Here is a 24393-nt window from a genome sequence, read left to right on the forward strand (position 1 = left end):
CATCTGTATTCACATGTAAAGGTGAGGGTGTAGATATTTTTGAAAGTAATTATGATCCACGAGGGTTAATCTAAAAATAGAGCTGTGGCTTGTATAACAGGCATAATAGGGTGGAACAGCCTTGAATGTCACTGGCCAAGAAGAGCTGGTGAAGCCCAGATGGCCCGATGGCCAAGGAGCAGGTGGAGTGGCTGCAGGGAAGCAGCAGGCAGGAGGCGATGGGAGCAGAGTCAGGGAGGGAAGTATAGGGCGGGGCTGGAGGGGGCCCTGGCATTGCCCAAGATCAAGAGGCCTGGCGGTCCAGGCACAAGCCTTCAGGCACCTACAGCTGGTAGTGGTGGAAATGGCAAATCCAGGACATTCCTGGAGGCATTTGCCAGTTTATTGGAACTCTTCTGCATCTTAAGGGACACAGCACCTTACTATCCAGATGATAATCACCTGCTAATTTGTATAGACCTGTGTCATTTAGGATATACTATCTTTGTCCATTTTCACAAGTTTAGGGTATATTTTCCTACCTCAGCAGCTGCATGTGTGATACTGGCATAGTAATACCTTATGATGGACACTGAGAGTAAGTGAAATGTGTCTAACCAAATGCCTAGCATGTAGGAAGCTGCTGAATAAATATTAGCACCTTTTAATAGTGGATTCTTTTTTTGAATGTGGATAGTAAAGATCAGAAATGTTGACCACCACTTAGTGGTTAAACAATGTGGGCTCCAAAGCCAGACCACTAGTTTCAAGCCCAACTCTACCAATCTAGCTGTTCAGCCTTGGGCAAGTTAATTACCCAAGTAAAGTCTGTTTTTTTCTGGAATAAAATTGAGATAACACCTGAACATTTCTCTTGCACTTGTTGGGCAGATTAAATGAGATAATGCATGGAAAGCTGTTAGCATGGTCCCTGGCACCTAATCAGTGTTCAATAATTATTAACAAGCTCTATTAAATCCTGACAAATAGCCAGTGCATAAGCCAACACTGGAATCTAGGCCAGTGCTCTTTCTGCTACACCAAGGCAGCTCCTGATGATAACAAACATGAACCCAAGTGAGAAGGGAAGAGAGCTAACATTTAGGGAGGGCCAGCTGCATTCCAGACATGGACATCATGACAAAGCAATTCACAGGGAGATGATGAGGTTCACGGGGCTTAGTAACCTTCCCAAGGTCACAAAATAGTGAGAGATGTGGGGGTCAAACGGACTGACCTCAAGTCCTGCAGCCTTTGTCCATCTGGTGGTTCTCTAGCGTGCATCAGAATCACCTGCAGGGCTTGTTAAAACCCAAATTCCAGACCTTTCTCCCAGACTTTCTAATTCAGTGGGCCTGGGGTCGGCCTGAGAATCTGGATTTCTAACAAGTTCCTGGGTAAGATCGATGCTGTGGGTCCTGGACTGTACACCCTCAGTATATGCCAAGCGGCCTTTGCTCAGTAAAATTCATTGTGATGAGACACTTCTCAGGCTGCCAGGAGCCCAAGGAGAACCCTGGGGCTGCCCTGGCGTATAGTGAGGAACCCTAAGTGCCCTGACTTGATCACTATGCATTATAAACATGTAACAAAGTTTCTCATGTAGCCCATAAATGTGTACAAATAAACAAATGTTTAAATGTTCTCTTAAATAAAAGAAAGACATCTCTGCTAATCGCCTCAGGGCCTCATGACATGCCACCCACAGCTCTGTTAGACAGGCACAGACTTGTCAGGCACAATCTATAACCTCAAAGTCAGCACTCCCAGTGGGGTGTTTTATTATTTATTTACTTGACAGGTAACATCGATTTGGTCCTATAAGACACCATGCTAAAGGCTTAACTACTTGTTGTTGTACAAGGTAACTCTCCTGGACTCTCAGGAAGCCCTTGCATGGCCTATCAAGGACAGCTCAGTCACTGAAGGGAAAAACTCCATACCAAACAAGAGAGATGCTGCCAGAGTTTCCCAAGGGAACCTCCATCCCACAGCCCTTCAGGGCCATCACACTCACTCACATCAGCCATCATCGAAATAGTGGCCACGCTGGGAAGAACAGGAGTCCTGAACTAGAAGGTGGTCTTCAAACCATGGCGTACCGGTTTATATATATTACAGATAGATAAATTAAGAGGTCTATATGTATACAAAATCTCTCAAAGAGGAATGAATTCCATTCTGTCATGCCAGATATTTGTCAGAAACTTGAAAACGAAGGTGGTTTTCAGCGGAGCTGGTATTAAAAATAGAAGGTATTTATACACAGGCCCTGCTTCTCTCATGGCCATGAAATCCTCTGGTGTTGTCAGGGCCCCTGGGCAACCTCAGCACCCCCACGGGTAACCCATCTGCAGTCTGCATCTTCCGAGAGAGCAGGGGACTCACACCAGGGCTTTTCTCCTGGGTCCCCATCTCGGCTTGGCGGCGCCTCCGGACCCAGGGGCTGCCAGAGGGAGTGACGCTGCTGTCAGAGGAATAATCCATACACTTGCGGAAGATCTCAGGGCTGGTGCTGCAGTTCAGTCTACCTTCCTCCGCCAGTGGGGACTTTCTGGAAACGCCTTTGCGTTGGGCCAAGGGGCTGCTCCAAGGACTTGTGCACGGGGAGGCATTTGGACTCAGAAAGAGATTCTGGTGGCCAGAAGGGCTGAGCTTGTTGGTGGCCACGTGCCGTCGGCCCGCCATAGGGGACGTGGGGTTGCTCTCGGGGTCAGAGGAGCTGTTGGCGGAAGACTCATCACCCATGTACTGAAGCTCCTCCACTCTCTTGTTCAGGGACTTGTTCAGGTGGATGCTCGCAGTGGGCTCCTCGTCATGATTTTTGTCTTTGGCAGGTTTCTTTTTGGGTGGCTTCATACCAATCAGGACAGCTTTCATGTTCTCTTTGCCCTGAGATTCTGTGATCATGAACTCATGGGCTTTGATGGCTGCTTCCACCTCCTCGAACTCCACGATGGCGCACTCCTGGGTCCCCACTTGGCTGTAGCGGCTGCTGATCCTCCGGATGTCAGGGGGCAGCTCTCTCCCAGGTTTGAGGATCCGCACTGATGAGATGACTCCAAAAGTCCCAAAAAGTTTGAGCAGGTGTTCCATCACCTTCTCCTGCACCCTTCCATTCTTCTGGGGGGTGGCCAGAGCCCACAGCTTAGGAGACAGGTAGAGATCATAGACCAGGAGCATCTTGCTGGGGAGGTTCTCGTTGGGGAACAGTGGGACGGGGGTGGTCCTCCTCACCTTCCGGTGGTCCTCATTCAACTCAAGGACCACTGAATACTTCAAGGCATGTGCTGTGGTTCTCCAGTCCCGTGTGAGGTGTTTCACCTGCAGAACAGAAAGCAAATCTGAAATAGTATCTAATGCCCTTGTCCATCCTTGTGTACACTATAAGCTCCCTCCCTCACTTCCTTATTCCTGTAACACCAGAATCCCTGTGTTCTAGTGTCTAGAATCATATGTAGTATGTGTAAACACTCAAAAATCTAGTGAATGAATAAGTGAATGAAAACAAGTTCTATAATTTCAAACAAGGGCACCACAGCAGTGTTGTCCAACAGAACTCTCCATGAAAATGGAAATACTCTATTCTGTGCAAGTTTAGAGGTTAAATTGCAGGCTCTGGAACAAGGCTGTTGTATACACAAATCAAAGACCCACCTCTAGCTTGCAGTAAGACTTGGAAAGTTATTCAACCTCTTAGTGCCTCAACTTGCCCTGGAAAATGGAGATGTTAATAGTGCCATCTCAGAGAGCTGTCCTGAAGATTAAACGAATAAATACATACATGTACATATGTATGTACAGACACATACAAACTCATTTACATATAGAACAGAACAGTGTCTAGCTCACAGTGAGTATTCAATTATCATGTGCTATCATTATTTCAAATATTACGTGTCATCATTTTGATAGGATTTGGAGATTTTAACATTCAAATGCTTCTCTAAAGCAGTATTTCTGCATTTCGACATTTGATACAGAGAAGGTTCCAAAAGATCTTTCACATTTCACTGCAATATCTCCTGAGAATGACATGAACTATTTCAACTTGAAATTAAATCCAACTTGGGCCTCACTAAGAATGGTGAAATAATCCCTCCCTCCTCCTCTGTTGGTGGAAATTGTGTGTATCAATGTTGCAGTATATGAAAGCTATATTTATACTGTAAAACAGTAATTTTCTAGAGGCCCACTTCCGGTGAAGGGAATGCCAGGGGGAATGAGTCATCCCAAAGAAATAGTGAAGGTGGGTGGGGTGGGTGACCTGAGCCCATAATGGCGAGATCCCCCTAAGTCCTCTGAGAACAGGCCAACATAGTTGCTCTGCAAAAGAACTGGGAACTCCAGGTGCCTCTGAGCATAAAACAGGAACTTCATGAAATTCAAGAAGGAAAGGCTCACTCACTGGGCAGGATGGGGAAACCCTGGCAGACCCATTACTATACACAGGCTCCTAGAGAGATAGTACTGTCCACTGTAGCCTGCAGCCTCTGGGTGAAATGGCTCAGACTTAGGCTACTAGAAGAACACGGGGCCAAGGGCACAGAGAAGAAGGCCCAGGCCAAGGGTCGGATTTCAGGTGGACAGAGTCGAGGAATCCAGAAAGGGTAAAGCTGATGACTGCAGGTGAGTGTGAGGCTGGGGTAAAGCCAGGCAGTAGCTCACTGTGGCGTGAAACACGGTGGAGCCTTCTCCAGAAACAGCTAGGGAGGGAGCACTTGGGAGATAAAAAGAGACAATTTCCTAAGCCTGAAGCTTGAGCTAGGAGCACCCGGGGAAACCACAGCACTGCCTTACTCAGAGGGCTGCAGAAGTCTGTGGGGGACCACATTTCATTGCAAGAGAAGCAGGCTCTGCAAGGACTGAATATCCCTCCTGAGCCAGAAGCAAGGTCCACTGGAAAATCTCGGTTACAGTCCGAGCATCCTAAGCCTGGGTCCGTGACCATTCATAAGGAAGGTCCAGGTAGCACCTGAGAAAAGGGACCAGGGAGCTTTCGTCCTTGTGCAATTACTAGAAGAACTCTAAGGTTTCAGAAACATTGTAATTTCCCTGTGTTTTTTACCTTTGTCATGTATGTTTCCCTTTTGTGATTAACAGGAAATCCTTCAGAATGAAAAGGATCTTTGCTCTGATTTTGGAGGTGTTAGGGAGTCTGTCTGTACTCTGCAGCCAGGTTTCAACAGAGAAGAACATTCCTAAATTGGTCCATAAGTGGCAGCTTAAAGAGGAAAGCAAAACAGGCTGACTCTCGGGGTCCCTGGGGAGGAATAAAGAGACGTGCGGGATGATTCCACTGGCTGCTTCATTTTGGAATCCCCCACAAACACTCTTCATATGAAGGCTTGCTCACTGTTCTCTGGCCATTAAAATATCCCTTCCATTCCCCTGTACCTAGAAAACTCCTACTCATCCTCCAAAATCCTATCTCAATGTCACCTTCTCTGGGAAGACTTCTCAATTCTCCAGACAGGGTTAGTTGCTCTGATCAACTAGCACCCAACAGTACTGTGTTCTCTCTTTTGTCCTACTGTACGTGGTCACATCGTAATCTTTCAGCTCTCTCCTTTACTGGACTGTGAGCTTGTCAAGGACAGGGGGAGTACCATCTTCATTCTGTACATCTTGCGCCTAGCACAGCACTCAGCAGAGACAATGAGTATATCTGATGAATGAATAAAGGAAAAAGAGTGAGAGGGCCAGGCAGAGTACACCAGTGGGTGAGGCAGGGAAGAGGTCCAAGGAGAAAAGCTCTCCTCCAGTGCTCTCTGACAAAGTACACAGACAACTTGGCCGGGACCCACTTGTTACGCATCCCGTTATGCAACAGGCCGTGTGGTGCTTTTCCATTCTAGTAAATGCACTTCCCCCAAGGGAGACACAGAGTTCTTATTCCAACTAGTCTGTCAACTCTCTGAGAAGTAGACAGTACACAGCCCAAACACTGGATCTATATACGGCAGGGACAAGCAGTCTGCTGCCCAGATGGCAGCAATAATTACAAATCTCATCTCCCTATTGTATAGATGAGGATGATGGCGTCACACAGGCAGAGCATTTGTGTCTTAGAGAAGGCTCATTTCTGATAGTGCTGGGTGCTCATTCTCTCCCTTTACTTATTCAACTTGACAAATGAAAAGCTTGGATTTCATATAATTTTAGGTCTGGCAGGTATCTCTTAAGGCCGTCGAGTCCCTCTGTCCTGGTACCGCATCCCCCTGGCCACCCACTTGCCTGGCAAAAGTGCCTGAACTTTACTAAGAACAAGTAATATTGTTTCATAACTGCTGCCAGCTGAGATTTGTCCCAATGCCCAGGACCCTTTTAATAGTGTGGGAGTGTATTCCTAACAATCCTAAATCCCTTCTCCTGGCTATTTTTCTCTTTTTCAGGCACAGACTTAATTTTAAAAATTGTTCGTCATCAGGTTTCAAGGGAGTAAAAAAAAAAAATGTTTAGAACCACAACCCAAAACACACTTGAAATCCTTGAAGCAGCTTCTGAGAACCAAGCCTCACCTTTTTAAAGGACGTGAGTAGCTTAACGCTCACATATCCCAGCTTGTTCCTCCTCACGTGCTTTAGCAAAAAGGCGTCCTTCTCCAGGTTTTCATCTGAAAAGTAGAATTCGATCTGATCCACCAGTTTCTTGATCAACTCCTCATCCGGAGGCTTCCACTCCTGCTCCAGGTCCTCACGCTCATTCTCGCCTCCACTTGCAGTGGTGCCACTGAGACCAGAAGGAGACACCGGGTGTTAGGGGTTGAACTGTGTCCCCCAAAAATTCATATGTTGAAGTCCTGACCCCCAGTACCTTGGAATATGATGTTATTTGGAAATGGGGGTCACTGCAGATGCAATTAATTAAGATGAGGTCTTACTGTAGTAGGGTAGACCCCCTAATCCAACACAACTGGGGTCCTTATCAAAAGGGGAAATTTGAACACAGACATGCACACAGAGAGAACATCATGTGAAGGCGAAGGGAGACACTGGGGTGATGCAGCAAAACCCAAGGAACGCCAAAGACTGCCACTAGAAGAGAGAAAAGATGCCTGGAATGGATCTATTTCTAGTACTTTCAGAGGGCACTTGATTTCAGGCTTCAGGCCTCCAGAACCATGAAACAATATATTTCTGTTGTTCTAAACCATCCAGCGCATGGTATTTTGTTACGGCAGCCCTAGGTGACGACACTGGGTCACATGGTCACAGGAGAGATTTGCCCCCAAAGAGCTAAGAAGTCAATCTTTCGTTTTTAACAAGCATGGAGGATCATAAAAATAACAACTGGCCAGGCATCGTGGCTCCCATCTGTAATCCCAGCACTTTGGGAGGCCAAGGCAGGCAGCCTGAGCCCAGGAGTTGGAGACCAGCCTGGGCAACATAGTGGGACCCCTGTCGCTACAAAAAACACACAAAAAAATTAGCCAGGTGTGGTGGTGCAGGCCTATAGTCCCAGCTACTTGGGAGGCTGAGGTGGGAGGAAAGTTTGAGCCTGGGAGGTCTAAGTCGCAGTGAGCCAAGATTGCACCACTGCACCTCAGACTGGTTGATAGAGTGAGACCCTGTCTCAAAACAAGAATAATTATTATTATAACAACACTCTCTGCTGACATGTATGTGGTGCTCTGCCCCCATATGTTTTTCACATATGGCAAAATGTTTTTCACATATACTCTCTTATTCTTCCTCTTCTATTCCACCCCCTCAAATCCTAGTTTCTAGAAGACAGTATAGCAGAGTCACTTGACCTTTCAGTAAGATCCACCATATTTATTAAAGAATAAAAGCTTGATTTCTTAGTTGGTTCAGGACAAGACCTGGAGTGCAGTGGTGCGATCTCCATGTGGATACATGATCACTGCCTCTCAGGAGTCACTGCAGTGGTGCGATCTCTATGTGGATACATGATCACTGCCTCTCAAGCCACCTGCCTTGGCCTCCCAAAGTGCTGGAATTACAGATGGGAGTGTAATTTCCTAGGGCTGCTGGCTCTTAGGAGTCCTGGCTTTAGAGTTAAGACTGCCTGGGTCCAAATGCTTGGTTCAGACTGAGTATCCCTTATCCAAAATGCCTGGGACCCGAAGTGTTTCAGATTTCCAATTTTTCCAGAGTTTGGAATATCCTCAGATACATAATGAGATATCTCAAGGATGAGACCCAAGTCTAAATGCAAATTCATTTATGTTTCATATACACCTTGTACAGATAACCTGAGGTAATCTTATGCAATATTTTTAATAATTTTGTGCATGAAACAAGTTTCTGAACCAGCAGAAAACAAAGGTGTCACTGTCTCAGTTTTTAACCCACGTTAAACCTGTGGTGTCATGGTGGCTCAAAATGTTTCCGATTTTACAGCATTTCAGATTTTGAATTTTTTTATTAAGGATGTTCAACCTGTACCACTGTTTATTAGTTAAGTAAATTTAGGCAAGGAACTCCACTGCATCTCATTTCAGTTCTGTCACCTGTAAATTGGGAATCATGATAGTCCCTGCCCTCATGGGAGTGTTGTGAAGATTCAATGAATTAATACATGAAAATATTCAGAAGAATGCCTAGCATACCCTTAAAGCTCAGTAGGCACAGATAAATTCCTTCACTCATTCATAGGAGGCAGATCTAGAATTTAAACTCAAATCCTCTGTCTCCAAATCCAGTATACATAATAGCTTATATGTTTTGCTAGGACCCTGCCTGCAATGGACTCTGGAAACAATCCCGTCACCGGGCCCTTCTTAATAAAGCCCACCACGACCAGCAGCGCCACCTGGGTAGACTTCCTCCTCTCCCTCTCCCTAAGAACATTAGGTGACGGGAACAAGCCAAAGCGATCCTGGACAGAGCTTCCTTAGGAAGGCTAATCTTTCATAAGGGGATTATAACAATTTCAAACCAATAAACATTTAGAGAATACTGATTATCCACATCATAACTGATGCCATTATTAGAAGTTAGCAGAAAGTTGTAGGTAGGTGGTTTAGCTACTCAATGTCAGGACCAGTAATCTCAACAGGCCCATTACTGTGATCGCTTACAGCTGGAAAAGACACATACATATATGTCCTTCAACAAAATTTTCATTGGCTCTCAGCCTCACAAAGAAAAAAAAAGAAAAGAAGCAACTGTGGAATACTCAAAATGAGGGAAAAAAATATTCTGGCAAGAGAGAAAAAAGCAAATAAATCTATCTAATAATTTTTCAAATTCAGAAATTAAAATTAGTATAAAATATAGGCATTGGTTGATTAAAAATAAAGAGTTTTAGCTATTTGCCTGTAGGCAGCCTGGGAATGGCTTTTAAAATACCTTATTGATGTCTCAAGGTAAATACGGAGTGAAGAGGCCTGGCGTGGTGGCTCACACCTGTAACCCAGCACTTTGGGAGGCTGAGGTGGGTGGATCACTTGAGGTTAGAAGTTCAAGACCAGCCTGGCCAACATGGTGAAAGCCCATCTCTACTAAAAATACAAAAAAGTAGCTGGGTGTGGTGGTGCATGCCTGTAATCCCAGCTACTCGGGAGGCTGAGGCAGGAGAATCCCTTGAACTTGGGAGGTGGAGGTAGCAGTGAGCAGGAATCACACCACTGCACTCCAGTCTGGGTGACACAGCGAGACTGTCTCAAAAAAAAAAAAAAAAAAAAAAAAAAAAAAAAAGGTATAGTGAAGAAAATAACAGGGAGACTCAATTTTAAAGTTTTTTTTTTAAAGTCTTGTTAAAATGGGATGATAAAAATCAGGCATTAAGCTGACTCACCCAACATCCAATAGCAAACACTTTCTCAATTGCTTTCTTCTTCTTCTTTTCTTTTCTTTTTTTTTTTTTTTTTTTTTTGAGAAAGAGTCTTGCTCCATTGCCCAGGCTGGAGTGCAGTGGCGCGATCTCGACTCACTGCAAGCTCCGCCTACTGGGCTCACGCCATTCTCCTGCCTCAGCCTCCCGAGTAGATGGGACTACAGGCCCCGCCACCACGCCCGGCTTCAATTGCCGTTTTTACTCTAGAGGCTATAAAAACTAAATGTTATGGCCGGTAACACTTAAGTGAAAATCTCTTGGCCCTGCCCCTTCCCCTTTTATCTTCTTTGAATGTGGATGTGATGGTTGAATCTGTAGCAGCCATTTTACTACCATAAGGAAAAGGCCAAGAGAATTGGCTTGGCCTGATTTGTTGACATTATCGGCCCTGACATTATTAAGTTGTTGGACAAGCTCTCATAACTATCTACCTACAGATTTTTTATTATTACATGAGAAAGATCAAATCCAATTTGTTTAATTCACTTGTTGGGTTTTCTATTACTTAAACAGCCAAATACAATAGTAACCTCAGCAACACTGCATGGAGAAAAGAGGTCCTCAAAACATCCCGAAGGCAAAACATCAGCAGGACAACCAATAGGATGAAAAAGGAGATGCAAGAAGGACAGAACAAATTTCATTTTATTAGGGAAAGTTTACCCCCTAAATAGTAATTAAAACAGATGGGTTGAGGTCAGGCACGGTGGCTCATGCCTGTAATCCCAGCACTTTGGGAGGCTGAGACGGGCGGATCACCTGAGGTTAGAAGTTTGAGACCAGCCTGGCAAACACGGTGAAACCCCACCTCTAACAAAAATATAAAAATTAGCTTGATGTGGTGGTAGTCGCCTGTAATCCCAGCTACTTGGGAGGCTGAGGCAGGAGAATCGCTTGAACCCGGGGGATGGAGGTTGCAGTGAGCCAGGATTGCACAACTGCACTCCAGCCTGGATGACAAGAGCGAAACTCCATCTCAAAACAAACAAACAACAACAACAAAAACAAAAAACAGATGAGCTGAATATAACAGACAAAATAACTACAAATGCAAAGGGAATTCCCGGCCCAGCTAACAAAGATGTCAATAAATCACAGGGGATGGGGCCAGGTGTGTGCTAATGGCCAGTGAAGAGTTTTGAGCAGACTCAGGAGTATTGGCAAAATGGTCTAACTTACTACAAATAGCTGGTATCTCAGAAGTGACTGCACTACCAAAGGGAGCCATAGACAAGTTAGTCCTACTCCCAAACCACAGCAATAGATGCTATGACAAAAGGTAAACTCATAAACAAACAAAGCATAACGGAAGAAAGACAGTATAATTTCTCAATCTCTCTAATGCTTATTCCAGAGCTTCCCAATCTTCCCAAGGCCTGCCATGTCTGCTTTACTGCCTGCAGATGATTCTATCTCAGACTGGATGGAGAAGATGGAGTTCATCCAATCAAGCTTCTCTAGACCTTCATTGGGCAACCCCTTCTCCCTTTTCCCAACCTTTGCTCCAGCTTCTTCTGTGTCTCTAGACATCCATCAAAGAACTTGTAGCCATATCCAGGTGTCTCTTCTCTATCTTGGTTCTTGAATAGTTTGAATGCATGTCTTAGCCAGATCTCATGTTGAATTGTAATCCCCAGTGTTGGAGGTGGGGCCTGGTGGGAGGTGGTTGAATCAAGGGGTGGTTTCTCATGAATGGTTTAGCACCATCCCCTTGGTGCTGCCCTCTTGATAGTGAGTTCTTGTAAGACCTAGTCATTTAAAAGTATGTGGTACTTCCCCCCACCCCCACCATCACCAACTGTCTCTCTTGCTCCTGCTTTCGTGATGTGATGTGCCTGTTCTCCCTTCACCTTCTATACCACGATTATAAGCTTCCCGAGGCCTCCCCAGAAGCAGATGCTAGTACCATCTTCCTATACAGCTTGCAGAGCCAAGAGCCAATCAAGCCTCTTTTCTTATAAATTACCCAGTCTCAGATATTTCTTTACAGCCGTGCAAGAATGGCCTCACACAGTCCTTTTGCCCCAATGCAGGATCTGACACTATTGACCACCTTCGTCTTGATACTCTCCACCTGGGCTTATGCGACTTATTCTTTTCTGATTCTTGTTCCCATTTTACTGCCCTCTATGTCTCCTCTTTCTCTCTCCATTTATTTTATTTTATTTTATTCATTTATTTATTTTTTGAGACTGGATCTTGCTCTGTCGCCTCAAGTTGGAATGCAGTGGCACGAACACAGCTCACTGCAGCCTCAGCCTCCCAAGCTCAAGCAATCCTCCCACCTCAGCCTCCCAAGCAGCTGGGGCTACAGGCATGTGCCATCATGCCTGGCTAATTTTTCTATTTTTTTTTTTTTTGTAGAGATGGGGTTTTGTCTTGTTGCTCAGACTAGTCTTGAAACCCTGGGCTCAAGTGATCCACCCACCTCAGCCTCCCAAAGTGGTGGGATTACAGGTATGAGCCACCATGCCTGGTTTCTCTTCATTTCAAAGTGTAGATGTTACCCAAGTATCTATCCCTGACACTTTATCCCCTAGCAACCTCTACACTTCAGCTCCTACAAGCTCATCAAATTCAAATCTACCCCCACCAGCCTGTCCACCCCACACCTTCCTCTCCTTCCTGAGCTCCAGTCCTCAATTCCTAACTGCATGCCAGACACTTCCACTAGGACAATCTGATGTAGCATCAGATTAAATATGTCCACAATCTAACTTCTCACCTTCTGCAGAACCTGACCTCAGGCAGGACTGAAGCCTGGGCCTATCAACAGGCATTCTATCTGGGAAGTTGACCTTCCTTTCACACAGTCTCACAGTAGACTATCCATAATGTATCGGGGGTGACTCTGCATCAACTATTTGCACCCACTGAGCAGACAGGCAGATAACCAGAGATTCCAGAACAGGTGGGTGATACTGTGGAGGTGACATAAACCCCTATGCAAGTGCAGAGGTGAGCTTCTTGGGCTTGGAGGACTCCACCCTCTGCATGAGTGCTGTCAGCAGCAACTGTGCATCTCCAAAGGGGGATCTTGGGGGAGTTGGAAAGCCTATGTTATAGCCAGGAGCAGGCTGCATTGTTTCCTGTTTGTGAAATAGCCTTCAAAAGGGAAAAGATACCATATCTTTTAAGAATATTAAGTTTATATCCTTTAAGTCTGAATATTGTCAACTTTTTGGCGATTACAACCATCCTGTGAAAATCATATATCTTCCCTCCCAATCCACTCCGCCAACTACTTTCCCTATTCACTCTTCTATGTACTTAAGCTCAAGACGTAGGATGTATCCTTTCACTCTCTCTTTTGCCCCCACATTTAGTCAATTATAAAGTGCTTATTTCATTTTGAAGGGTCTCCCATCTGTTCTCTCTTTGCCAGTCCAACCATCCTCATTATTTCTCCCTTGGACACAATATCTCATTGAAACATGATTCCAAAAAATTAAAGTAATAGATAAACATAGCAAAAACTAAAATACAATAGTAGGGAACTTATAAAGAAACCAATAATTCCCCACTCCACCCTTCCTCCCTAGAGGTAACTTCTCTTCAGCCATTTAGTTCTTAGGAGAGTTATCTCATAGCTCTATAAAATATGCTTATAGCTCTATTTCTCACTTGCCAACTGTAGTCATTCTCTATTCATGTCTTACTATATAAAATGAGGATTTGGGGTCACTTATGACTTATGTCCCTAAATAACCCCTTCTTCAAATTTTTAAAATTTTCTTTTCGTTTTGGTTCTTCTATTAGCCTTCTATTTGTGGTTTTGGTGTTTTTCTTCTTTCTTTTTTTTGAGATGGAGTCTCACTCTGTCGCCCAGACTGGAGTGCAATGGCATGATCTTGGCTCACTGCAACCTCCACCTCCCGGGTTTAAATGATTCTTCTGTGTCAGCCTCCTGAGTAGCTGGGATTACAGGGGCACACTGCCATGCCCGGCTAATTTTTTGTATTTTAATAGAGACGAGGTTTCACCGTGTTGCCCAGGCTGGCCTCAAACTCCTGAGCTCAGGCATCTGCCCACCTTGGCCTCCCAAAGTGCTAGGATTAAGGCATGAGCAATCACACCCAGCCCCCTCCGCCTTTTTTTTTTTTTTTTTAAGACGGTCTCACTGTCGCCCAGGCTGGAGTACAGTGGTGCGATCTCGGCTCACTGCGACCTCTGCCTCCCAGGTTCAAGCGATTCTCCCACCTCAGCCTCTCAAGTAGCTGGGACTACTGGCACGCAAAACCACACCCGGCTAATTTTTGTATTTTTAGTAGAGACGGAGTTTCACCATGTTGGCCAGGCTGGTCTCAAACTCCTGACCTCATGTGATCTGCCTGCCTCAGCCTCTTAATGTGCTGGGATTACAGGCGTGAGCCACCATGCCCGGCCTTATTTATGTTTTAAAATAATATACTTTAAGTGGTTTCTTATTCCATAAACATTAAAAAGTTTCAATTCCTTGCTACATATGATATATTAATACACACTACTGTCCTATCCTCTCTTCCATCTCACCTATTTCCAACCTACCATATTGCATCAGATGTACTTTTGTTTCATTTTGCCATGGTTCATAATATTTCATTCTATTAGGTGACTAATATTCTATATTTTATCTATAGCTACGTACTGAAAATTGAAAGTCAATGAGTTGTATTTTATTATTATGACTCTGTAAACACTGTTTCCTAATAGGGCTAAGCCATTTGCTAAGATTACATTTCTTGTCCTAAAGTTCTATTAGTTGACTGACCACCTGGATTGGTCCTCTGTGTTTATTTTTTCTTTCATATGATCTGTCCTTGTCTTTGTTTGTAATTTACACACTAAGAGATTTCTTTGACATTATATTCTAAACTTTCTTATGGAATTTTTAAATTTTAGCAGTTATTTATTTAGTTTCTAAGAACTCTTTTTGGTCCTCAGATCATTGCCTTCTAAGAGCTTCCTACTCTTGTTTTGTGGATGCAGTATCTTAAATTCACTCTCAGGGTGCTAGTTGGAGTATACATTTTTGAGTCCTTTGTTTCAACATCATCACCTCTGTATCCTTTGGGGTCAGTTCTTCCATTTAACTTTCATGCCACTGATTTTCTTCATGTGACTAATAAATAATTCATTTTTTCTTTATTAAAGAGTTTAATAAACTTATTTTCGAATAGTTTTAGATTTACAGAAAAGTTGTGAAAATTGTACAGAGAGTTCCCATATATATACCCAGGCTTGCTCTGTTATAAATATCTTGCATTAGTATGGTACATGTGTTATAACCAATGAACTAATTGCAGTTAGTTCATTAGTTCATTATATATTATTATTAGCTAAAGTCTATATTTTATTCAGATTTCCTTAGTTTTTGCCTATTGTCCCTTTTTCTGTTCCAGGATCCCATCCAGGACACCACAATACATTAATACATTAAGCTGTCATGTCTCCTGAGGCTCCTCTTGGCTGTGACGGTTTTCCTTGTTTTTGATGACCTTGACAGCGTTGAGAAGTACTGGTTAGGTATTTTGTGGAATGCCCCTCAATTGGGATTTTTCTAATGTTCTTTGTCACGATTAGATTGGGATTACGGGTTTTGGGGAGGAGGACCACAGAGGTAAATTTCCATTCTCAGCACATCCTGTCAGGGTACATGCTATCAACATGAATGATCACTATGGAAGTTAACCTTGATCAGCTATCTGAGGTAGTGTTTGTCAGGGTTCTCCCCTGTAAAACTACTGCCTTTATCCCCATTCCCATACTGTGCTCTTTGGAAGAAGGTCACCATACACAGCCCACACTTAGGGTGTGGGGAGTTATACTCCACAGCCATTCACTGTGAAGGCAAAAGGTACGTGTGCTTTTTCTTGGAGGGTTGTAAGTTATACACTCCCACTGGTTTTCTTCCTAGATGGCGCTATGTACACAGGTGGGGCACGCCAAGTGGCAGGCTTCACATGAGGGTGAACAGGCAGGGAATCATTAAGCTGGGGGCTCTACTCAAATGGGGAAGGCTTTACTCTGCAGCTGCCAGCTCTGCTTTCGCATCCCTAGATCTCCGTAGTGAGCTCATTCAATTCCTTTAGAAAATAATCTTGTCTCTTTTTTTTCCCCCTTAAAAATAAAATACCTGCTACTTTTCACTGGCAGACAGAGAGGCTAGGAAATGGTTCTAAAGGAAGAATTTAAATTACCTTTCAGATATTTGTAGCCCTTTTTACTCCTGCATCTTTGGTATATTTCCCAACCAGAGTCTTTCGAGGGTTCTGTCTTCCCACCTCCTGCCACCTCCCGTGTTATATTTTAGGCTACAGCCTCCTCCACTCTGTGCTGTATTAAATGTTTTGAAGAACAGCTAGAATATGTCACTGCTTTACTTGATGTCACTGATTTACTTTAATAGTAATAATAAAAGGTTTTCTATTTCCTGTTAAATAAAATTCAAAATCTTCAGCTCCCAACCAGGCATGGTGGCTCACACCTGTAATCCCAGCACTTTGGGAGGCCAAGGCAGGAGGGTCATTTGAGGCCAGGAATTCGAGACTAGCTTGGGCAACATAGCAAGACCCTGTCTCTACAAAAAATTTAAAAATTAGCCAGGTATGGTCGTGCACACCTGTAGTCCAGTATTTGGGAGGCTGAGGTGGGAGGATTGCTTGAGCCCACGAGGTTGAGGCTATAGTGAGCCATGACCGCACCACTGCACTCCAGTGTGAGTGACAGAGTGAGACCCTGTCTCAAAAACTACAAACATACATAATAATAATAATAAAAAAAACACAAAGTCTTCAGTTCCTTATTCAGATTCATTTAGAATCTGGCTGTAACCAGCGTCAAAACGTATTTCCATCGGTGTCCTTTCAGATCCCTTGCTCCAAACAAACAGAAAGACATAGTTATCTGTAAGTGTCACAAACTTTCTGGACTCTGTGCCTTTGAGCTTGCTGTTTCTGTCTCTGAATGCCTTGCTCCTCTCTCTGGGGTCTAAATTCTAGTCACACATTAAGGTCCATCTTAAATGCAATTCTCCTAGGGAAAAAAAAGTCATTTCTACTTCTCCCAATACTTATCTATATTTGTATTATAGCTACTTGTGTGCATATTTTATTAGCAGCCTGAACACTGAGTTGAGAGTAGAACTCGAGCTGGTTTCTTTCATTATAGTATTACCCCAGAGCCTTGCACGTGATGGGAATTTAAAATGTATCACCAGTGTAAAGCAAACAGTTTTGAGAGCAAATCATACCTATCAGGATCCCATCAGGAGGGAGGAAGTATGTTTTCTGATGAATATGTTCTCAGCGGCCTTTCAAGGAGACTTGAAAAAGTTTTACACTTAAGGTTTTGCTTTGTTTTGTTTTTTAATAAAACATTGTAAAACCTTGTAAACTGGGAGTGATGAGGTCTTTTGTTATAGCTATAAACCTGTGAGAAATGGGTAGAAATAAAGGGGTACATTTTAAAACAGATAATTGGGTTCCATGAATCAGTGGTGAATTTTTTTTTTTGGATGTTGTCTCACTCTATCACCCAGGCTGGAGTGCAGTGGCACGATCTTGGCTCACTGCAACCTCTGCCTCCTGGGTTCAAGTGATTCTCCTGTGTCAGCCTCCTGAGTAGCTGGGACTACATGTGTGCGCCACCATGCCTGGCTAATTTTTGTATTTTTTAGTAGAGACAGGCTTTCATCATATTGGCCAGCTGGTCTCAATCTCCTAACTTTGCGATCTGCCCATCTTGGCCTCCCAAAGTGCTGGGATTACAGGTGTATCATATTTGTAAATGATTTAGAGAAACAAAATGATTTGTAGCATAAAACACCCAAGGCTACTTTTTTCATAAAATATCGAATCTGGTTACACTGATTGCACAGTTAATCAAATGATACCCTACAGGAGGAAAATATCCAAACTAAGATGGTGGAATAATGAGACCCTCACCACAACTTTCAATCCAGGAATGATTTCTCAGACGCATCATCTATCATTGCAGATGGCGGAATATGGTATTTTGACCACCAAGACCAAGAAAATGGTGGACACCAATAAGGAAGGTACCAAACACAAAAGAGAAACATCATTTCTGAAAAACATTAGGGTCCAGGTCCTGTCTGTGTGAGATTTCTTTTGACTCACCTCTAGAACAAGATAATGAATGTGAAACGGTTCAAAACGGGCAAATTGATAATGCAATATAAAAACACCAGGGTAGATCAAAAGATAAAGATTCTTCACTGAGACAGATTAAAAACATATACAGGTATGTTCTCAACTTTGTTAAAGGCATCACCCTTTTACAAACCATATTTTGGACCGTGCTAGCAGGGTCACATCTTATGCTTAGGTGGCCCATGGGTTCTTATATATTTATTACAGAGACATGAACTTCCTCTCTGACCCTGTCTTCTGCAATGCTGTTCTGGCATAAGCCCTTGAGCCTGGGAAAGGGATATACAACTAGTGGATGTCTCTGCAGGTCTAAATAATGATTGGTAGTACGGAGTAGAGACTACATACATAAGGCACTTAGTTCCACATCTGACAAAAAATTGACATTAACAAAAAAGTAGAGGCCAGGGTTGGTGGCTCATGCCTGTAATCCCAGCACTTTGGGAGGCCAAGGCGGCCAGATTACTTGAGGTCAGGAGTTCGAGACTAGCCTGGCCAACATGGTGAAATCCTATCTCGACTAAAAATACAAAAATTAGCCGGGCATGGTGGCAGGCGCCTGTAATCCCAGCTACTCAGGAGGCTGAGGCAGGAGAATTGCTTGAACCCAGGAGGTGGAGGTTGCAGTGAGCCGAGATTGGGCCATTGCACTCCAGCCTGGACGACAAGAGCAAGACTCTGTCTCAAAAAAAAAAAAAAAAAAAAATTATATATATATATATATATCTTAGTTCTGTCCACTGAAAGGCTCTGAAAGCAACAATACCCTGGCAGAAGTTAGCTTTCTTTTTTTTTTTTTTCTTTTTTTTTTTTTTTTTTTTTTTGAGACGGAGTCTTGCTCTGTCGCCCGGGCTGGACTGCAGTGGCCGGATCTCAGCTCACTGCAAGCTCCGCCTCCCGGGTTTACGCCATTCTCCTGCCTCAGCCTCCCGAGTAGCTGGGACTACAGGCGCCCGCCACCTCGCCCGGCTAGTTTTTTGTATTTTTAGTAGAGACGGGGTTTCACCGGGTTAGCCAGGATGGTCTCGATCTCCTGACCTCGTGATCCGCCCGTCTCGGCCTCCCAAAGTGCTGGGATTACAGGCTTGAGCCACCGCGCCCGGCCCGAAGTTAGCTTTCTTAATTCCAGGTCTTGGTTTCTAAATACTTTCTTACTAGTATTTGAAAAAACCAGAGATTCCTGTGGAAATGGCTGAATTCCATGACTGGAGTAGGAAAAGTACAAATTATGCCTGGAATATCTAGTACCAGAAAGCAAGGAAGTGCTTAAAGACTAATGGACATGTTACAAAAAGACACAAGGAGGCCAGCTTCAAGGGGGTCTGCTAGCTGCAATATAGGCATTTTGAGCACCAGAAATGACTGTGACTAATTGTTAAAAAGTGAATAAATACAAATCCATGAATTGGAGAGAGAGGGAGAGTATAAGCTTGAGGAAGAGCCCTCATTTAAATTATTTAGTGTAACTATTATATCAAATTATCTCTTTGAAAACTGTAATTAAAGGGAAATAATTAAGCATTTTTTTGCTTCTTTACGAGAAACTTTTGTTCAATCCAGATGATGAGACAAAACTCTTTAAGAAAAAAAATAGAGCAATGCTAGCTAATAAGTGTACAAAAAAATGTGAAAATTAGAAAATCCTCTATTTCCAGTCCCCAGTGAAATAACCAACTTACGTAAAGATCATCAATAGATGCTAAAATAGGTGAAAAGTCACTGGGGAAAGAATATTGCAAGAGGAATGGATAACTTAGAAGAAATGCACAAATTCCTAGAAACATGCAACCTACCAAGACTAAATTATGAAGAGACAGAAAATCTGAACAGACCAATAACAAGTAAGGAGATTGAATCAGGAATCAAAAATCTCCTACCAAAGAAAAGCTCAAGGCCTGATGGCTTCATTGCTGAATTCCACCAAACATTTAAAGAACAACTAATACCAATACTTCTCAAACTCTTCTGAAACTTTGAAGAGGAGGGAATGCTTCCAAACTCATTTCAAAAGGCCAGCATAACCCTGATACTAAAGCTAGACAAGGAAAAAAAAAAACTATGGGCCAACATCCCTGATGAACATAGATGCAAAAATCTTCGGCATAATATTAGCAAACTGAATTCGACAGCATCTTAAAACAATCATTCACCATGTTCAGGTGAGATCTATCCCTGGGATGCATGCATGGATCTACATATGCAAATCAATACATGTGATACATCAACTTAACAGAACCCAGGATGAGAAGCCCACAAATAACTTGTTAACTGCAAAGGGAAAGACAACCTGTACGATGGAGAAATCTCCTTAATCGAATGGTCAAATTTAGCATCACTAAAGGTGAGATGGCTCCTGAGGTGATGCAACATAAAGTTCCAGGCACAAAGTATGAGGCATTCTTGCCAAAATGTTTAAACAGAATCAAATCAAAATCTTAGCCCTAACTTCCAGTTTATAAGAAGCACATGGTACAAAGGAGCAAGTAAAATAAGACCATGAGAACATTACCAGACTAATCCAAAATGTGAGACACTCAACAAGATATCTGGCCTCTTCTGTCCAAAATAGCAAAGCATTAGGGGAAAAATTGTGGAAATTTCTAGATAAATAGATTCTAGAGACATAAGAAGCAAATGCCTCAACCCAGACCATATTCTGGTTTGAGGGGAAAAAATAAACAGCTGTAAAAGACAATTGTGGAACAATCTGGGGAATCCTGAATGTGGAACTTGGCGATTAGCTTATCTTCAGGATTATATTAGGGAATGATAGGTAATTTTCTCAGTTGCAATAATAGTGTTAGGGCTTTATAGGGAATGTCATTATTAGGAGTTACAAAATGAAGTATTTAAGGTATAATCTTGTGTAAAACATATCTCAAATGGTTCGGGGGAAAACACATACATTATATATCCATTCACTAAATATTGCAAAATATTAAGTGTTAAATCTAGATGATGGGTCTATGAATGCTTACAGTACTGTTTTTTCATATTTTCTTTATGTTTGAAAATATGTATGTTAAAAAGGTGAGAAAAAAAGGAAAGGCATCTTTTTAATGAATGAGATGTGGGGAGATGATCCACGAACATTTTAGAGGCTGTAAAGGCTTTTCTTTATTGTTCGTTTATTCTCTGTTCCCTTATATAAGCCAGGCATTAGGCTAGGTATGGAAATACGAAAAGGAGTAAGATAAGGCAGCTGCCTTCAAGGATCTCACTGTCTAGGGGAGGGGAAACACACATATCTCAACACCATGGAGTGAGTGTGATGACAGAGATATGCATTCGATCCACAAATATGTCCTATGTGCTGGGTGCTGTGCTAGGTGCTGAAGATACAATGAAGGAAGCAAGCATGGTCCTTGAATTCACCGAGCTCCTATCCCTGTGAGGGAGACACAATGATAGAATCACAATTGTAGAAGGTGCTAGGCATAAAATGTACAGAGTACTACAGCAACAGAGAAGAAAGAAAACATAGCCAGCTCTGGGGTGGGGATTGGGGGTGGGTGGAGAAGAGGCGGTGAAGTTTTAAAGGCTGACTAGAAATCAGTCAATCAGAGGACCTAGAGGTGGGGGTGCAGTGACATGTAGACACAAAATAGCCCTCTGTGCTCAGGGAATTAGACAGAATCGCGGGAGCAGGGAAGGAAGCAATGGGCTGAGGAGATGTGAGTGGGTGTCGCATCTTAATGAGCAGATTGAGGAATCTGGGTTTTCTCCTGTAGGCTCCAGGAGCTGAGAACCTTCACAGCAGGTGACGGCTGCTGCCATGCGAGGCTGGGCCCAAACAGGGGATAGTGTGAATCCTGTTCTTGGCTACATCTCCTTGTGCTTTGGGTGCCTGCCCACTGGGCTCTGTCGGCTCCCTGAAGAACCCCAGGGATTTTCTGGGGTCAACTCTATGCCAGTGGGCAGCAGGAAGGGCTTCAGACTGAACACTTGCTGAGACTCAAGCCATGGGAACTGGGAATTCTGGAGGAAGAGCAAGAGGGGTTCAGGCAAGAGGCCCACCCATACTGAAGCTTGGTTTCTCCTAGACCTCCATAGGGGATCTTTCCAGGCCTTAAACATAAGTAGAGCTTTAATCCTGGCTAATGATACAATCTCACAAATTTAGCCCCCAGGATAGGGATGGCTATTTGCCACTGCTGCAGGAAAATAAAGTTATAAGGATAAACTACTCGGGGCTATTTTACGTACTCGGATATTATCTGACTAGGTGACTGCCTTCTCAAGACTGTGAGCTGTCAGTGACTATGGGTTCATCATTTTTACGCTCTCGGTACTTAGCACAGAGCTAAATGAATCAGGCCTTGCATTATAAAGCACAGATCTATCTACCGCGTCATATGCTATGGTCCAGCTTTCCTGCCCTACCCTGGTGGGCTGACTTTTCTCCCCTAATAACTGTCTCTACTGGTCTGCCCCAAATCTCGGGGTCCAGAAATCTGACCCTTTAACCTGGGGAAGGGTCAGCCAGTAATAGAGAATGGCTCTGGGCCCAGTATTCATCCACCCTAAAGTTGAGTATTCTGCCAATGAAGTAGATATATGCTTGCCAGGACAATCCTGCAGAACGTTAACAGCTAAACGCCTGGGACAGGGTCCTAGAAGAAAGAAAGCTCCTAACAAGTGCCTGTTGGCATCCCCTAGAATGTGCAAGTTCCGTCATTTTCCCACTCTCATGTCTATGTCTATGTTGTATCTCCTTTCAACAGCAGGAACAAAACCCCAGTCCTTAAGGGTCTGGGCATTAGTGGACAGGAGCCAAGGTGCCTGCGGACAAAGCTCAGGACCCGGGACAAGGTTAGACAGGTGCCATAGCAGCTCCAAACTACCCAAAACCCAGGAACCCACTTACCCAAGGAAGCAAGATGATGATGCAAACATAAAGGTCGGGTGGGAAAGGCTGTGTGAAAATGGGAATCCCCCAGAGCGGGAGGATGTAAAGCAGCAAGTCCTGTATCCATCTCAAATTACCATGAAATCCCACCTCCTGGAATCCCCCATCAGCAAGTGTCCGCTGTACCTAGCCTGCTACCACCTAAAGACTGAGCGCAGCCAGCGGGACTGGGAAAGGCAGGGCGATGCTGGCAGTGAAGGGTAAGTGGGACCACTCGCAAGGAGAGGGGAAGGCGGGCAGGGATGGACTTTGCGGGGATGGGGGAGGTGGTGTCTTGAGGGAGCCCACAGAGAAGAGGCCTCCTCCAGAGGAGCGGGTGGCTTGGATGGCCCGTGAAAGTCCTCCTCCTGGATCCCCGAACATCCCCACGTCCGGGCCCCTCAGATCCTGGCCGCCACCCCTGGGAACCTCGGTGGGGCGACGAAGCTGCGGACTGGGGCACCGGTTGCCTCCACGGGCCGCTTCTGACTCAGGGGCTCGGCCCGGAGCTGCTTCACCCGCAGCGGGGCTGACTCAACACCCTCTGCCCACGGAGTTGTCGCGCGCAGTCAGCGCCCCGAACTCGCGCGCGGCCCGGCGCCCCCTCGGGGCCCACCTCCCTGGCCGGCCGCCGCGCCTACCTGTGCCCGCGGCTCGGCTCCTCCTCGCTGGCGCTGCCCCAGCCGGGGCTGAGGTACCGGGCCGGGTCCCCGGCGCCCCGCGTCTCCGCCCCCTCCTCCTCGTCCTCCAACTCGTCCACGTCCTCGGCCTCCTGGATGGCGACGCGGATCTGCACCGCCGTCTCAGGCCCGGGCCGAGCCTCCCCGCCAGACTGGGCCATGGCTCGCGGGACTGCGGCGCCGCCGGGGTCCTCACGCCGCGAGGCCCAGCCAGCCGGTCCGCAGCGACTGCAACGAGGGGGCGGGGGCGGTGCGAGCGCGCCCGCCGCTCGGCCCGGGGGAGGGACAGGGGTCGCGGCGCCCCGCCCCGCGCCGCCGCCGCCGCCACCGCCACCACCACCACCCCGGCCGCTAGCGGAGCGCCCGCGCAGGCGGGGCCTCGGAGGTGGAGGGCGGCTTTCCGGAGCTCCTCCCGCGGAGGCCTGTCCCGGAAGGATCCCCGCGACCCCCGATCCCTCCCTCCGTCCTCTCGCCGCTGTGGGGCCCTAGCCGGAGAAGAGGCGTCAGGGCTCCCTCCTCCTGCGCCTACTTTCGCGGCGCCGCAGGGATGGGCACAGCACAGCTGACTTCTGCTTGTGCTTGACTCCGGGGGTGGCAGGCGCAGACCACAGCTCCAGGGGCTTCCAGGCCTCCTGCGTGTCTTCCCCACTGACGTGCCAAGATGAGAAAATCTCCATCGTTAGTCTCTTTGACATAATAACCACCCTAGATCATGTCTTAGATCAGGGGCTTGGCTCCTGCCATGCCCTGTATCAGTTTTTCTCCAAGTGTGGTTCCCAGATCAGGAGCATCAGCTGTACCTGGGAACTTGTTAGAAATTGAATTCTTAGGGCTCATCCAGACCTCCTGAATCAGAATCTATGATTCAGAACTTTGTGTTTTAACAAGG

At 45.1% G+C, this 24393-nt stretch overlaps 1 protein-coding gene across 3 annotated transcripts; it reads right to left on the bottom strand.

The window, feature by feature from the left end:
• Positions 1–1725: 1725 nt before the first annotated feature.
• On the bottom strand, positions 1726–23813 carry LARP6 (La ribonucleoprotein 6, translational regulator). Of its 3 annotated transcripts, XM_008016051.3 has the most exons (3): positions 23466–23808; positions 6501–6711; positions 1726–3303 (listed from the first exon to the last, which is right to left on the bottom strand). In XM_008016051.3, exons 1-3 carry the CDS (start codon positions 23663–23665, stop codon positions 2239–2241), a joined length of 1476 nt encoding a protein of 491 aa, XP_008014242.1. In that variant the 5' UTR covers positions 23666–23808; the 3' UTR covers positions 1726–2238. The 3 variants fall into 3 exon arrangements, with proteins under 3 accessions (XP_008014242.1, XP_037866034.1, XP_008014243.1); XM_038010106.2 differs by lacking the exons at positions 6501–6711; positions 23466–23808 and adding an exon at positions 5048–5143; XM_008016052.3 differs by lacking the exons at positions 1726–3303; positions 6501–6711 and adding an exon at positions 21048–21324 and having other exon boundaries at positions 23466–23813.
• Between the last annotated feature and the right edge of the window lie 580 nt (positions 23814–24393).

This window comes from Chlorocebus sabaeus, chromosome 26, assembly GCF_047675955.1.
Source record: "Chlorocebus sabaeus isolate Y175 chromosome 26, mChlSab1.0.hap1, whole genome shotgun sequence".
NCBI lineage: Eukaryota > Metazoa > Chordata > Mammalia > Primates > Cercopithecidae > Chlorocebus > Chlorocebus sabaeus.

Excerpts from the sequence above, each read along its gene's own strand:
- LARP6 (XM_008016051.3), bottom strand. The coding sequence starts at position 23,665 with ATGGCCCAGTCTGGCGGGGAGGCTCGGCCCGGGCCTGAGACGGCGGTG. Across the intron at positions 6,712-23,465 it reads GAGCCGAGCCGCGGGCACAG|TGGCACCACTGCAAGTGGAG; the intron begins GTAGGCGCGGCG and ends TTCTGGTCTCAG. Across the intron at positions 3,304-6,500 it reads TACTCACGTCCTTTAAAAAG|GTGAAACACCTCACACGGGA; the intron begins GTGAGGCTTGGT and ends TCTGTTCTGCAG.